General features: G+C 35.4%; 1 protein-coding gene across 1 annotated transcript; it reads right to left on the reverse strand.

Moving 5' to 3' along the window:
* Nucleotides 1-660: 660 nt before the first annotated feature.
* LOC133331379 (pancreas transcription factor 1 subunit alpha) lies at nt 661-16,785 on the reverse strand (the record flags this gene model as incomplete). The annotated part of the gene is made up of 3 exons (XM_061539777.1): nt 16,595-16,785; nt 11,982-12,289; nt 661-833 (listed from the first exon to the last, which is right to left on the reverse strand). Coding segments are annotated over exons 1-3 (672 nt in total), but the record flags the coding sequence as incomplete, so codon positions are not given.
* Nucleotides 16,786-17,929: the final 1,144 nt, after the last annotated feature.

Here is a 17,929-nt window from a genome sequence, read left to right on the forward strand (position 1 = left end):
ATTTGCTCAAGGCTTCAACATGACCATCATTTTAAAAGAAGAAACTGTTCTCAGGAGGTTTTAGATCGAGCAAGATTAACAATTTTTTGAAGATCCAAGTATTCTCAAAAATTGATATCCTGCAGGACCCGATTACCTTCTGTGAAATTAAGAAAAAAAAAATAAAATTCCCCTTTGGCAAAATTCCCAATTTCGATGTTTTTTTCTTTAGCCGAATTTTCTCAAGGCGTAAACAGAACTATCTCTTTGAAAGATAGGAGGTGTTAGTTCTAATCATGTTCGAATAATATTTGCATAGAAAAACAATGAATTCTCAGAAATTTGATATTCTGGAGGGAGGACCCGATTACCTCACGAGACTTTTTAAAACATTTCAAAAACAACCATGTCGCCAAATCTCCATTTCTTCTTCATTCCGAATTTCTTTTCAATTTTTTTTTTTGCACACAAAATCTCTAAAAATTCCCTTTAGATTTCCAAACCATTTTGTTGTTGTTGCATTTCATTAAAGAGTTCATGGCAACTTCGTACAGTACTCTGGCTATCGTTTAGCGAAGATGTTTCCGATGGGGAACTACAAGAAGTTGGTGAACTGTAGCGATGATGTGATGATTGCGAAGGAGAGGTTTGAGATTGTTGTTGTTGCTGCTGCTGTTGAGAGAGCTGTTGTTGCTGGTGCTGCTGTTGTTGTTGTTGCTGCTGTAGATGATGGGCCACCGAATGGGTTATATGCGATCTGGGATCTTCTGGTGTCCAGGTGCGGGCATATAATTTGCTGCCAGGATAACGATCGCCACGACGATACCACGATAAAGAATGGGCCATGCCGCCGGCTGTGGGAAGAGAAGAGAGGAATTATTAGATTTTTTTTAATTAAGGTTTTGGATTTAAGCCGTTTTGAAAAGTTAAAAAGGAAGAAAGGATTAAAAAATCTTTGATTCATTTTAAAAAATTGTAAATTTTGGAAATTAAAAAAAAAACGGAGACTTAAAGGTCCAATCTCAACCCTTTTATTTTTGCCTGCCTAGGTATTTACAGGGAGGATTTTTTTCTCTAGTTGTTGTTGTCTTGTTTGCAGTTTTATTTAATTTGAAAACACTTGAGAAAACATTAGTGCCTACATTACAATGCCATTAGTGGCCAAAATGACTGACGTTTAAAGTGTCGGAGATTTTCGCCAACAAACCGAAGGATGAGCGAGAAAAAGGGGTGGGTTCGTAATGCAAACAAAAGCCCTTGTTGTTGCAGCTGCATGCTGTGCAGGGATTTAATTGTCTGCCGCACAAACACAAACATTTTCGGAAGCCAAGGCATATGTCCTGCCAGCCAGTCATCCTGCCAACCAACCAACCACCCATCAGCTGTGAATCTTCCAATCAGAAATGGTTACCACATTTTTGAAGGGTGGTGACACGCTCTACTTCCCCATACACTTGTTTATTTAGTGCCTGCCCCGGCAATTTGTTGCGATGATGATGATGGTAGACGAATTTATGCGGGTGTGAAACATTTTTGTGGCCACCTCTTCTGGAGCGCAAATAATTTCAGAATGGAAACTTGTACTCAAGAGCTTTATTAGGAGAGAAATGGGAAAATTTGGGGGAGGGGGTGTTGTTGTTGCTGCGAAATTAGCATTACAATTTGATGCTATTTTTCAGGGATGTGTTTCCGCATGTACCCATCATGTTCCGATATTTTGTTGCCACACACAAAATTTCAAGTGTTGCAAGTTGGTGTGAACAATTGCCAGTTGTGCGGAATCTATGTCCTTTGACAAGGATTATAAACTGAAAATACATTTTCAGTCAACGAAAACGAAACAAAGAGGAAAAAAATAAAAACAAGGGGGAATTGTGAGGAGGAGGAGGTGGAGACAATGTTGCGTGTATTAACATCAATAACTCCCACTACCCATTCCAACTTCCCACCTCACTCCTCCTCATTTGTTATATTTTTCCATTGAGCGAAACCAGAGCAAAGCTTTCGCCTATCTATCCTGAGGTAGTCGTAACCTGACATTATTGTCATTTTGTTTCGTCGTTTTTCTTTTTGTTAGGGGGAAGGGGGAGCTCTATGAGCAGCTGAAAATGTTCTCACATGGTAATTATCTAGATGTCATATTCGTACAATATTTGTAATATATTATTACCTGACATGGCGGAATGACGTTCGAAACCTCTGAAGGTTGAACGTTTTTTTTTGCAAAAGACACGTGGAAATTTACGAAAGAAAATGGAGAACATTTTTTGATTTTTTTAATAAAAATTAAGCGTGGATTTAAAAAAAAAAAATATTTTTAAAAAATGATAGGCCTGGATTTCTTAAAAATATTTTTTCAAGACCTAAAATAAGAGTAAATTTTTTAAAAAATGGACGTGAACTTTTTTAGGCGAATATTCTTTACAATAAACCGGTGAGCGGAGCAGTATGGTCGGACGGGGCCGACCATATGATACCCTAAACAACTTCCCCGAAAATATAACTCTCTGTAATTCTATATTCTGAGCTTGGGCAATATTTCGCGACCGATATTTCCACCCTCTTGATGTCAACAAATATTACTAATTAATATTTAGTAAAGCTCTTCTAATTACTTCTCCAGATTACCTACACCGTGAGTTGTGTTGTGATGTTCGACTTTCAGTTGTGGCCTATAGATATCGACTCGAAAAAAAAAACCAAAAAATTATGTTTTCAGTCCACTTCATCCCAAAATTAGTATCTGATCATTACCGAAAATTATAGCCGTTGTCCTTGTCCATACCTGGAATCTCATGGCAATTTTCAAAGCGATCAGCGCTATATTTCCGTCCTCTAGTGTGGAAATGGGTTACTAAATAACATATGAATACGTAAGCACCTTTAAATACATACGACAATATAATTGGTATCAATTTAAAGGTTAACCACGCCTCTTGGATATACTATCAACTTCTGGGGTCTATGTCCTTCAGGGATAAATATATACGCTATAAAACGCAAATTTTGTAATTTTTCACACAAAAGTCAGGGCCCATTTGACCCATTAAATATTGACCGATCTTTAGCAAAACAGGCATGCTTATTGTTTGACCCGATTCCCTTCTCCATGTAAAAATTCGCAAGGTTTGGACCGGAAATTAGAGAAAAAATAAAGTTTTTGGTCCATTTCATCCCATAAATATTAACCGATCTTTAACAAAAACAAAAGGGGTCTTCATTGGCCAGAACCCATCCTACATGCAAAATTTCGTGAAGATTGGTCCATAACTGTGGCCTGTATCGTGTTTACAAATTATAATGGACAGACGGGCGAACAGACACACATGTCTAGATTGACTCAGCTAATCGAGATATGACGATTGGTATACTTAAAAGTGGGTCTAGGTCCAATATTTCGCTGCGTTACAAACTTTTGGGGCTGTACAAAGCTATAATACCCTGACAACATAGTTGTGTAGGGTATAAAAAATAGAAGAATATTTTTACAATAAAAAATAGGCCTGGATTTTTTTAAAAGAAAATTTTTTAGAAAAAAATGGCGTTATTTTTTATAGAATATTTTTAGAAAATTGGTGGGAGGATTCTTTGAAAAATAAGAAATAATTTTAGAAAAATGGGTGTGAAATTTTTAGAAAAAATAGAAGATCCAAAGTGATACAATCTAGTGACGCTTTGCGACCCTCTTGATCGACTAGAGGTCAACAACTATTACTAATACTAGTATATGCGTGCAACTTCGTTAGCGAATGTAGGAAATATTTAAAGATGTATTAACATATTATTTTATTTTCACAGCAAACTACATTAACAATCCACACATTAATATCGACCATAAATTAAATTTGGGTACCATTTAGTATCAAATTTCATGATTCGAGCTCTAGAGGTTCACCTAAATCCAAATTTTCCATTTAGCACATATTATTAACAAAAGTACCCTCTTCAACCATCCAAAAAAAAAACTTCATGCATACCCCGTTCCTACACCCCCACAATGATCCCAAATTCAAATTTCAGGATTCCAACTCTATTGGTTCATCCACAATTTGAATTGTACCAACTTTAGTACACAGTAGTACGAATTTCCAAAACTTCCTTAATACCCCAACCCCTACAATGATTCCAAATCCAAGTTTCAGGATTCCAACTCTATTGGTTCACGCACAATTGAAATTGTACCAAATTTAGTACACTGTAGTACGAATTTCCAAAACTTCCTAAATACCCCAATTCTACACCTCCACCTCCTTCAAATTTCAGGATTCCAACTCTATTGGTTCATCCACAATTTAAATTGTACCAAATTTAGTACACTGTAGTACGAATTTTCAAAACTTCATGCATACCCCGATCCTACACCCCCACAATGATTCCAAATTCAAAATTTCAGGATTCCAACTCTATTGGTTCACGCACAATTTAAATTGTACCACATTTAGTACACTGTAGTACGAATTTCCAAAACTTCCTAAATACCCCAATCCTACACCCCCACAGTAATCCTAAATCCATGTTTCAGGATTCCAACTCTATTTGTGCACCCGCAATTCAAATTGTACCAAATTTAGTAAACAGTAGTACAAATTTCCAAAACTTCCTACATATTTCAATCCTATACCTCCAGTGATCCTGACTTCAATTTTCATGATTCCTAGCACTATTCACCTAAAATTCAAATTGTACCAAATTTAGTACCATTTAGTACACATAAGTATTAATTTGTTAAACTGAATCCTGGACCTAATCCTACATCCCTACAATGATCCTAACTCCAAATTTCATTCTTCCAGCCCTATCGGTTCACCCAAATCCAAATTGTACCAATTATAGTACGATTTAGTATTTTTCGTACACATAAGTAAAAATTTCCAAAACTCCCCATCCCACACTCCGACGGTAATTTTAATTTCAAATTTCAGGATCCCAGCTCGATTTGTACCTTCAAATCAATTTTGTACCAAATATAGTACGATATAGTACTTTTGGTACACATACACAGTACACGCTATCCAAACTCTCCTCATATCGAGCCTACTTCTCAACCTTAATTTGCATTCAAAATTCCAAGTTTTTAGCTCTATCCATTCACATGTTACGAAATTGTACCGAATTAAGTACATTTTAGTACTTTTCGGATAGTTATAGTTCGAATTTCCAAAAACCCTTTGGTACATCTATTCTACACTCCATCAGTGACCCTCAATCCAAATTTCAGAGTTCTAGCTCTACTGGTTCGCCAAATACAAATGATACTACTTTTTAGTACTTTTCGTACCGTTCTAGTACGAATTTCCAAAAACCCAGCCTTATCTGTCACCTTTGGACCAAGAGTGAGCCTCACCCAAAATTTCAAAATTCTAGCTTTAGCCGTTTCGTCTGGGCGTTGATGAATCGCTAAATCTGTCAGTCTGTCAATCAATTTACACTTTTATTAGTATAGATTAAATTTGTACCTAATCTAGTACCATATAGTACTTTTCGTACACATAAGTACACTCTTTCAAAACCATCTCCTTAAATAGACTCTACATCTCAACCCTAATTCGCATTCCACATTTCAAGTTTTTAGGTCTATCCATTCACATGCTACAAATTTGTACGAAATTATGTACATTTTAGTACTTTTCGGATGCTTATAGTTAGAATTTCCAAAAATCCTTTGGTACATCTATCCTACACTCTATCAACGACCACTAATCCAGATTTCAGAGTTCTAGCTGCACAGGTTCGCCAAATACAAATGGTATCACATTTAGTACTTTTCGTACCGTTCTAGTACTAATTTCCAAAACCCCAGCCATATCTTATCTGACACCTTTGGACCAAGAGTGACCCCACCCACTTTACTCTTTTATTAGTATAGATTTTTTTTAGAAACCAAAAATAGGCGTGGATTGGATGGTTATTTAACTCCTCTCTCAAAAAAATATTCAAATTCCCTCGAAAATTTGTCCCATAATTTTTCAACCACTTATCCCATTTATGTTAAATTTTTTGAATAATTTTCAATTAAAATTAAAATTTATTTCTGTTATGACATTTCAAAATAGAAAAAAATTCGATACAAAAAAATATTCAAATTGCCTACAAAATATGAGTTTTTCCACCAAAAAAATCCACTCTTAATTGGAAACCCCTTTTGGGAAATCGACCCCAAATTTAAATTATCTTCCATTGTTATACCATAGCGAATTATTTCCACAGCTCGGATGTTTTCAAAATAAATTGAACGATCGATCTTCGTAGAGTCAGTCGCCAGCTTTCCATTCGTTTTGAATAGAAAAATTATTAACCAAAAGACCATGACGAAATTTGTGGAAATACATTTTCAATTCAGTTTTAGTGCCGTGTGGCTACCGGGCGGATTTTTTTTATATTTGCCGAAATTTCCTTCAACTGCAACAAATTGTCGGAAATATAAATTGTCTGTGTGGGGTAATCCGGCTAGCTATGCTTCTCCATAACGCTGGTTTTAAACGAAAAAGTGTGAAAATTCTAATTAGTTACAGACGGATGTTTTTTCCGTTCATCCTCATCCATGAATGAATAAATGAACGGACGAACAGTGGGGAGAGGAGACGTACGAAATCGGGTGGTTGGACTATTTGCAATCACCATCGTCATCGTCACGAATGTGCTTCGCCCGTTGATGATGATCAACAACTGAGGTTGGTGTTGTTGTTGTGTCACAATATCCTCTCTACCACCCTTAAATGTTTGTGGTTTTCATAACTATCCAACACAAAACATTTAAGATAACCATCTTCATCACGATATCGAAATGTCTGTCCTCCATGGCCACAACCATATGTTCGGGTATTCATTACAGAAAACCCACCTCTACCACATTGACATTGATTGAATATCAAAATATTACCCAAATCCACGATGATGATTGCGTGATTTTGCACAAAACATTTCAATAAATGATTTGAATATTTCGAAGATCGCTTATCGATAGTTTTTGAATTTTTGATTAGATTATTGTTGTTTGAAAGCCCGGAACACAAAAAATATATGGAGGTGGGTGATTTAGCCGATTAGCTTATCAACAGGATCAGGGCAGCTGTGGTGGGCGTTATTGAGATGTTTCCATAGCTCATCAAATTTTCAATCATTTTGAAGAATTATTTATGTTTCCAAAGCCATAATAAGGCGTGGATTGGAAAACATATTTTTTCCAGGACATAAATAGGCGTGGATTTTTAAAGGAATATTTTTTGCAGGACATAAATAGGCGTGGATTTTTAAAGGAATATTTTTTGCAGGACATAAATAGGCGTGGATTTTTAAATAATATTTATTCCAGGACATAAATAGGCGATGATTATTTAGAGGAATATTTTTTCCAGGACATAAATAGGCGTGGATTTTTAAAGGAATATTTTTTCCAGGACATAAATAGGCGTGGATTTTTAAAGGAATATTTTTTCCAGGACATAAATAGGCGTGGATTTTTAAAGGAATATTTTTTCCAGGACATAAATAGGCGTGGATTTTTAAGGGAATATTTTTTCCAGGACATAAATAGGCGTGGATTTTTAAATAATATTTATTCCAGGGCATAAATAGTCGTGGATTTTCCAAAGAATATTTTTTCCAGGACATAAATAGGCGTGGATTTGTAAAGGAATATTTTTTCCAGGACATAAATAGGCGTGGATTTTCCACAGAATATTTTTTCCAGGACATAAATAGGCGTGGATTTTTAGAGGAATATTTTTTCCAGGACATAAATAGGCGATGATTATTTAGAGGATATTTTTTCCAGGACATAAATAGGCGTGGATTTTTAAAGGAATATTTTTTCCAGGATACAAATAGGCGTGGATTTTTAAAGGAATATTTTTTCCAGGACATAAATAGTCGTGGATTTTCCAAAGAATTTTTTTCCAGGACATAAATAGGCGTGGATTTTTAAAGGAATATTTTTTCCAGGACATAAATAGGCGTGGATTTTCCACAGAATATTTTTTCCAGGACATAAATAGACGTGGATTTTTAAAGGAATATTTTTTCCAGGACATAAATAGGCGATGATTATTTAGAGGAATATTTTTTCCAGGACATAAATAGGCGTGGATTTTTTAAAGGAATATTTTTTCCAGGACATAAATAGGCGTGGATTTTTAAAGGAATATTTTTTCCAGGATACAAATAGGCGTGGATTTTTAAAGGAATATTTTTTCCAGGATACAAATAGGCGTGGATTTTTAAAGGAATATTTTTTCCAGGACATAAATAGGCGTGGATTTTTAAAGGAATATTTTTTCCAGGACATAAATAGGCGTGGATTTTAAAAAGAATATTTTTTCCAGGACATAAATAGACGTGGATTTTTAAAGGAATATTTTTTCCAGGACATAAATAGGCGATGATTATTTAGAGGAATATTTTTTCCAGGACATAAATAGGCGTGGATTTTTAAAGGAATATTTTTTCCAGGATACAAATAGGCGTGGATTTTTAAAGGAATATTTTTTCCAGGATACAAATAGGCGTGGATTTTTTAAAGGAATATTTTTTCCAGGATACAAATAGGCGTGGATTTTTAAAGGAATATTTTTTCCAGGACATAAATAGGCGTGGATTTTTTAAAGGAATATTTTTTCCAGGACATAAATAGGCGTGGATTTTCCACAGAATATTTTTTCCAGGACATAAATAGACGTGGATTTTTAAAGGAATATTTTTTCCAGGACATAAATAGGCGATGATTATTTAGAGGAATATTTTTTCCAGGACATAAATAGGCGTGGATTTTTAAAGGAATATTTTTTCCAGGACATAAATAGGCGTGGATTTTTAAAGGAATATTTTTTCCAGGATACAAATAGGCGTGGATTTTTAAAGGAATATTTTTTCCAGGATACAAATAGGCGTGGATTTTTAAAGGAATATTTTTTCCAGGACATAAATAGGCGTGGATTTTTAAAGGAATATTTTTTCCAGGACATAAATAGGCGTGGATTTTCCACAGAATATTTTTTCCAGGACATAAATAGACGTGGATTTTTAAAGGAATATTTTTTCCAGGACATAAATAGGCGTGGATTTTTAAAGGAATATTTTTTCCAGGACATAAATAGGCGTGGATTTTTAAAGGAATATTTTTTCCAGGACATAAATAGGCGTGGATTTTTAAAGAAATATTTTTTCCAGGACATAAATAGGCGTGGTTTTTTAAAGGAATATTTTTTTCAGGATACCAATAGGCGTGGTTTTTTAAAGGAATATTTTTTCCAGTGCATAAATAGGCGTGGTATTTTAAAGGAATATTTTTTCCAGTGCATAAATAGGCGTGGATTTTTAAAGGAATATTTTTTGCAGGACATAAATAGGCGTGGATTTTTAAAGGAATATTTTTTTCAGGACATAAATAGGCGTGGATTTTTAAAGGAATATTTTTTTCAGGACATAAATAGGCGTGGTTTTTTAAAGGAATATTTTTCCAGGACATAAATAGGCGTGGATTTTTAAAGGAATATTTTTTCCAGGACATAAATAGGCGATGATTATTTAGATGATATTTTTTCCAGGACATAAATAGGCGATGATTATTTAGATGATATTTTTCCAGGACATAAATAGGCGTGGATTTTTAATTTAAAAAATTTGTTTACATTCCAAATGGGCGTGAATTTCTTAAAAAAATGTTGACCTTCCAAAATAGGCGTGGATTTCTTAAAAAAAATATTTTTTCACCTTCCATATAGGCGTGGTTTTCTTTTTTACAGGATATTATGTCTTTGTGCATATGTTTGTAACATACAAAAAAGAATCGAGATAGACCCATGGTTCCTTTTGAGAATATGCATAGAATCACTTTCTGAGTCGATTTATGCAAGTCCGACCGTCCGTCCATGTATTTTTGTTAAAAATGTACATGTCGCATTTATCATCCGATTTGGATGAAATTTGGCACAAGTCCCTTATTTGGCCCAAGGACAAACCCTATTGAAATTGGAGAAAATCGGTTCAGATTTCGATATAGCTCCCATATGTATTTTCGTCCGATTTTATGTAAATGGTGCACCAATGTCCCTAAATTTCTTTCGATTTGTCCGAAATTTTGCCTAGCGTACCCAAATTGAGTCTATAATAATGTGTGCTAAGTTTCGTGAAAACCGGTTCAGATTTAGATATAGCTCCCATCTATAGTTTCGCCCGATTTTAGGTAAAGGGAGCACCAAAGTCCCTGAAAATCATTTGATTTGCACAAATTTCGGAATAGCGTACTGAATTAAGTGTAGAATGACGTGTGTTAAGTTTCGTGAAAATCGGTTCAGATTTAGATATAGCCTCCATATATATATTTTCGTTCGATTTAATCTAAATGGTGCATCAAAGACCCTGAAAATCATTCGATTTGCACGAAATTTGACACAGCATAATGAATTGAGTCTAGAATAATGTGTGCGAAGTTTCGTGAAAATCGGTTCAGATTTCGATATAGCTCCCATATATATTTTCGTCCGATTTTATGTAAATGGTGCACCAATGTCCCTATATATCATTCGATTTGCACGAAATTTGGCACAGCGTACTGAATTGAGTGTAGAATGACGTGTGTTAAGTTTCGTGAAAATCGGTTCAGATTCAGATATAGCTCTTATATATATTTTCGTCCAATTTTAGGTAAATAGTGCACCAAAGTCCATATATATCCTTCGATTTGCACGAAATTTGGTATATCGTTCTGACTTGAATCTAGAATGATGAGTGTTAAGTTTCGGGATAATCGGTTCAGATTTCGATATAGCTCCCATATATATTTTCGTCCGATTTTATGTAAATGGTGGGCCAAAGTCCCTGAAAATCATTCGATTTGAACGATATTTGGCATAGTGTACTGAATTGAGTCTAGAATGATGTGTTTTAAATTTCGCGAAAATCGGTTCAGATTCAGATATAGCCTCCATATATATTTTCGTTCGATTTTATGTAAATGGTGTACCAATGTCCATATATATCATTCGATTTGCACGAAATTTGGCACAGCGTACTGAATTGAGTGTAGAATGACGTGTGTTAAGTTTCGTGAAAATCTGTTCAGATTTCTATATAGCTCTCATATATATTTTTGTCCGATTTTAGGTAAATGGTGCACCAAAGTCCCTATATATCCTTCGATTTACACGAAATTTGATATGGCGTACAGAATGATGAGTGTTATGTTGCGGGAAATTCGGTTCAGATTTCGATGTAGCTTCCATATATTCGTCCGATTTTACGGATGCATATGTAGAATATACTCAAAGTGGTGAAGGGTATCATATAGTCGGCCCAGTCCGACTTTACTACTTTCCTTACAGGTTTAAAGATTATTTTTTCCAAGGCATAAATAGGCGTGGGTTTTTTAAGAATATTTTTTCCAGGACATAAATAGGCGATGATTGTTAAAAGAATATTTTTCCAAGATTGTTTAATAAATTTTTTGACATTGGAATTGGATTTCTTAAAAAATATTTTTAAAAAATATTTTTTTGACCTTATTTCTAGAACATAAATAGGCGTGGCTTTTTTAAAACATATATTTTTTACCTTCCAAAATGTGTGGGTTTATTAAAACGTATTTTTTTAAGAAATATTTTTTTCCAGGCCTTAATTAGACGAATATTTCAAATAAAATATATTCAAAGAATATTTTTTCAAATCTTCAAAAGGCGTGCGGCTTTTAAAGATGTTTTGACTTACAAGAGGCGCGAATTTTTTTAAATAATATTTTTGTTGACCTACGAGAGGCATGGATTTTTTCAAGAAAAATTTTTGGATAAATAATATTTTTTCGAACCCACAATAAGGCTTGTACAATAATTGCAGATTTTTTAGGGAATATTTTTCTAGCCTTCATTTAAAAAATCGAACCGTTATAGTCGCAGATATTTACAGACTAATTTTTCCCCAGGGCCAAATAATTTCAAAACACGCATTTCATGGAATAAGTAACATAAATCCTATATCCTTTAAATTAATATACATATTGTCCTCATACTTACATCGATCTTTCAAAATTATCTTCTTTGGTGGCTCCTTTTGATATTTTCGCTTCAGCGTCAATCCCGGTTCATTGCCATTTTTATCCTTTTTAACCATTTCGCTAAGGAACGTAATATAGCTAATGGCCAATTTCAAAGTATCCACTTTACTCAGACGTTTTTCATACGGCAATGTTGGTATATGCGATCTCAGACCTTCAAATGCCTCATTGATCGATTGCATGCGACGACGTTCCCGCAAATTGGCCGCCTGCCGCTGCTGAGCAACTTGCGAGGCACATTTCATGCGACGCATTTTGTGTGGTCGGCTGAAAATAAAAGAGGAAATTTTTAAATTAAAAATATATTTGCAATGATTCGATCGCTTTAAAATAGGACTTCAAAACCAGTTACGAGGGTAAAAAATGGACCATTTTTTGATCGTATTTACATACAGACACCGAAAAAAAGTTTGGATTATACCTTATTTTAGAAAATATATAGCCTGTAACCCATATTGAAATTGTATACACCTTACATAGATTTCTAACTAATGGACTTAATCCAAGAAACATTAGGATCAACTACTGTATGTGTAGATCGACGGTGGTGTGAAATATGTCATTCCGACAAAAGAAATGGGGTTCTTTGAACCAGTTTTCCCGAATTTCAAATTAATTTATGGAATCTTTCGTCTGGTGGACATTCATGGATACAAAGAATTATATTCAAATATTGTAAAAAGTCCAGGCAATGGATAATTCGATGTTATAAGAACTACACCCTAAAAAGTGATGGGCCAGGAAAATAAAATTACGATATGGGAGCATTTAATAGACCAACTCATCTCCAGGTCGTGAAGCTACATCGTACTTATGGGTAAATGGCGCCCAATCACAAATGCCACCAGGGGAAAGTTGTTGAGCAAGAGATTCAATGTTAGTTAGAAAACAGTATTGTGACCCTTCTATAATGTAAAGGAAATAAAAATGTGTCCTCGTCTATTAGACAATAATATGATTTTCGGAAAATCAATAAGACAGAAAATGTACCCGTGATGGTCGCAGTGTCCATTTTTAGCGCCATCTAAGAAAATGATATAAACCATCAAAATGTCTGTGTCAGTGTCAATTTCTTCGTTTCTTAAATGTTTTAGCCGCACTTTCTGACCGATGTGGAGGTAACATTCGGGTTATCAAATGGAAAAATCGCTCATCGTAGAACATTATAATATTAGGTCCCCGTATTGTCATATCCCCTGTGTAATATTTCCACTGAAGTGGCTCTAAAAATGAGCTTCCATCTTCTTGGAGAGATCCAAAACTTCTTCGCAGATATTTTGCATATTTGTACAAATTTGCATTATTGTAATAAACATCTATCGAAGAACTTTAGGAATTCGTTCTTCCATGGAACTACCAATCTGCCTTTTTTAAGATTATTCTCTTTAATGATAGATTTTATGAATTTTTTCATTAATATTTGAGTCAATATTTTTTTTTTCAAGAAAATTTTAAGGTTCTATGGACTGATCAGTCCGGACTATTTTAATTTTGTCCAGACTTAGAACCATAATATTATCTATTATCTTGGGTTTTGAAAAACATCTTTTTTAGGACTTATAGACCTGCATTTATTGAAGACATGGACCTAGGCAGGGTTTTTTTAATATTTCCAAGGACCTATGTGACCTAGGTACTTATAAATTTTATCATTCCGTTTGCAGCACCTCCAAATATACACGGAAGACCCCATAAAGTATATATATCCTTGCTCAGAATAATTTTCTACGCCGATTTATGCATGCCCGACGGTCCATCTGAAATTACGATAGAGCTCGAAATATCTCAAATAGAGATTGGAAATTTTGTACATTATTTTTACTCTAAGGATGTTTGATATTGAAAATATATCGGTCCACGTTTTGGTAATTTGGGGAATTACCAACGTTTGGGAATTTTGGGGATACTTAACAAGTTTTTCAACCGAATTGACTGTAATTTGAGTTCTCATTGGTTAGCACATATTTTTGCACTAAAATTATAAATATTGGCGCAATATTTAAGATAGCTCCCCATATAACGGTATTTTATTCGGCAATGATCGATATCTATATATCAAATTAAATTCTCAGTGAGTGAAAAATCGTGCACCATGGAAATGCCCGCAATATGTAAAGACCTCGAACGATAACAGACATTTTAAATTTCCTCCTCATGGTAAAAGGTATAAAATCTTCGACACGTCCGAACTTAACGACATGTTTACTTGTTTAAGCAATTACAAATATAGCCTCAATTGTTATACCCTCAGTCTTATGGCTAATCAGGTTTTAAAGATTTTCATACAATGTTTCCATGTGCCTTATCGAAATATAGGTTTTGGACAACTTAGAATCGATTTACAAATGCTCGTTTATCTGTGTGGCTGGGACGCCCGATAACTCTGAAAGGGATTTACCAACCTTTGCACATCGTAACATTTGTTCCACACTTAGATTAAATTCGAAGAATATCGCATTTGAACCAAAATTTTGTGTGTTGGTAATGATCGCTTAATGTTTAGGGGTCGCTCTAAATGCTACAATTATGACTTGAACAAACCGAGATTTTACACAAAGAATGGAATCTGAACTGTAGAGGAAGAAGTCTCCTTCCCATCGCATATAAAGTACTATCCAGGGTGCTGTGTGAACGACTGAAGCCAATGGTCAATGACATTATTGAACCATACCAATGCGGCTTCAGGCCCATTGACCAGATTCTCACTCTGCGCCAGATCCTGAAAAAAAACCCACGAAAAACACATCGACACATTCCACCTATTCGTCGACTATAAAGCCGAATTTGACAGCCCTATCCGTTCAGAGGTGTTCAAAGCCATGTCTGTGTTTGGATTTCCTGCAAAATTAATACGGCTATGCATGATAACTTTAAGTGGCACAAGGTCAGCAGTTAAAGTCGGAAAGGAACTCTCGGAGCCGTTCAATACTGAACGAGGATTCAGACAAGGTGACATTTTGTCGTGTGATCTGTTTAACAACCTGCTGGAAAATGTCATACGAGAGGCAAAGGTGAACAGAAATGGCACTTTGTAAGCGAAACAACACATGTTACTCACCTACGCCGACAACATCGACATAATGGGTCGAAAATTGCGAGCGGTAACAGCCACATTGAGAAGGAGTCTGCCAAAGTGGGTCTGGCAGTAAATGGCGAGAAGATCAAGCTAATGGTATCAACGCGCTATACGTCCAGTAGACTCGTACCACCTGTGGAACTTGAAAACTACAGCTTCGAGGTAGTGAACGATGTTATATACCTCGGTACCGCCATAAACGAAACTAATAACATCAGCTTTATAATCCGGAGGAGAATTGTGTTGACCAACAGATGCTACTATGGTCTGAGTAAACAACTCAAAAGCAAGGCCACCACTCGCCAGACCAAACTCACACTCTACAAGATGCTGATATTACCCGTGCTGTTGTATGGATCTGAAGCATGGGGACTTGCGTAAGCAGATTCTCCGGAAGATCTACGGGCCGATCTGCGTCTATGGTGAATATCGCTGTCGAATGAACCATGAACTATACAATCTATTCTCGTATAGGACGTTCAGTATAGAACGGAAATATTGCGCTGATCGCTATGGAATTTTTAATGGGGGCATAGTAGAGATCAGGATGAAATGTATCGAAATTATTTTCGTCAAGCTTTCTAGTCTGTTTAGAGGATATAATTATAAGCCGAACTTCAAAATTTTTATACGGGGAAGGCCATTTATTCTTCTAATGAGAATGGCTGTGTTGATAGCTATAGGTCCGTATTTAGAGGATCAAATGAGCCAGGATATTTATGTGTAAAATAAGAAATTTTAAATCTTATGATTTAAATGTTAAGGGTAAGACCTGTCCAGGCTCGGAATATTGATCTGCAGGAAGTTAGACTTCAGTGGTAGTTGTGTAGGGTATGATATGATCAGCCCCGTCCGGCCATACTGCTCCGCTTACTGGTTTTCAAAAATATTTTTCTGTCTAGGGATTATTCTGCATTAAAAACAATATTCTCCAATTGAGCCTGCTTTCTTAATGCATATTTTTCCATAGTCCCATCAGCCGGAATTTTCTCAAGAATATTTTCAATTCATGAGTCTTTGTGTTTTTAAATATAATCTACCCATTGTCCATCCATTGTCCTTGCGAGGACAGTTCACAGGTGATATTTTTTTAAGGATCCATGAACCTTAATAACAATGGTGTGTTCGCCTGATATGTTTACGATTTTTTTTATTTTAAGGACTTATAAATGTTTTTTTTTTTTAAACTATGCAGCTGAAATGTGTAAGAAATATTTTCCCAAAGGCCCACGAGACAGAATTTATTTATTTAAAACAGGGTCCGAGTACATTTCTTCTTAATTTTCCAGACGATATTTTTTAAGAATCCATGAACTTAAAACCATTTTTAAAACCTTTAATCCAGAAATTTGTAAGGAATATTTCCCCCAAGGCCCTTGGGTCATAATTTTATTTTATAAGTGTTGTCGAGGACCTTTCACCCTTAATTTCGTAGAGTATGTTTTTTTCAATTTCCGACATATTATCCACTTTTGTTATAAATATTTTCCACTTACGTTTTCTCCGTATTCTCCTGATCGCTGTTGAAGCCGCTGCTATAGGCATCATCATCATCGGTATCCGTGCTATTATCATCGCCAAAGAAAAATTCCGAACTCGATGAAGAGGAACCATTTGTGGCCTGGGAGCCTTCAAAAAAGTGGCGGGCCATTGTTGCCTCCAAATCGAAATTATCCAAAGAGAACATGATGAGATTTTAATCAGATTTTATTTTTTCGATGATGATGACGATGATATTGACACTATTAATTAATTTCACTTGTAATCGTTTATCGAATGGGTGTATTTGGAGCGTGTGTGCGGCACGTGCGCCAGATGACTTTTGATTACACTCAGGGGACACCAGACAACAACAAGTGTTGAACTACAACAATTGTTGTTGATTGTATTTTTTCACCAAACACTTTGAAGGACCTGCAGGGTAATTCCACTTATCTCTGCCAATGATATCCGTTTTGAATGATTTATTGTTCTTGTAATAGAAACATTGTTATTTAGGGGTCTATTGATAGGTATGTTGTAAATTATTGCAGAACAACACACAAGGTGATAAGATAAGCTCAAAATTCGAACAAATTTATTTTCAATACTATTTTCACTATTATTTTTTATGATTTAATTTTTTGTTTCCTTTTGTTGATTTTTTATCACTTAATTTCCTCTTTGTTAATATAATTCGCTTGTAACCGATTTTCTTCCGATTTATTGGTTTACAAATGAAAAAAACACTGTGTTAATTCTTAAAACGTGCCATCAATTATGCCGCGGCACATGACCACTTCAAGCTATGGCCCTTTGGTTTGCCCTTTTCAAAGATATTCCGCGCGTATGTCCCTGTTTGCGTTGGCGTTTAACACTTAACTCCCGTGAAGTGAATATCCGTTTCTCGTTACACGAACTTCCTTCCTTCCTGCCTTCCGTTTGTCTGTACGTTTCGATAATAAGTGGCCAACACACGGCACCCGACATCGTCCTTATAGTCGTGTTTGGGTTTTTCGTTAATTTGTAATCACAAGGGGCAAAAAATAACAACAAACAAAAGGGGAGGAAACCCTCCCCTATTTCGAGTTACCATTAGATAGTAGTAGGGCACACACACACGAGATGGCAACCCCCATTTTTTGGCAATGCCTGGCATGGCAAACGGTAAAAACTTACGGACAGTAAATCCACAGAGGGCGGAGTTTATCATAGACTAAAGAGCCAATCAGAGACGAGAATTGATTTGGCCCAGTTCAATGGGGGACGCAATGGGATTTTGGGGGGGATTTTTTCCATTTCGGAGAATGGGGAGTGATGGCTAAAACTTAATTGCATATCTGTGTATGTCT

The sequence above is a fragment of the Musca vetustissima genome, unplaced genomic scaffold, assembly GCF_032173495.1.
Source record: "Musca vetustissima isolate MV318-11 ecotype Yass unplaced genomic scaffold, APGP_CSIRO_Mvet_v1 utg4927, whole genome shotgun sequence".
NCBI lineage: Eukaryota > Metazoa > Arthropoda > Insecta > Diptera > Muscidae > Musca > Musca vetustissima.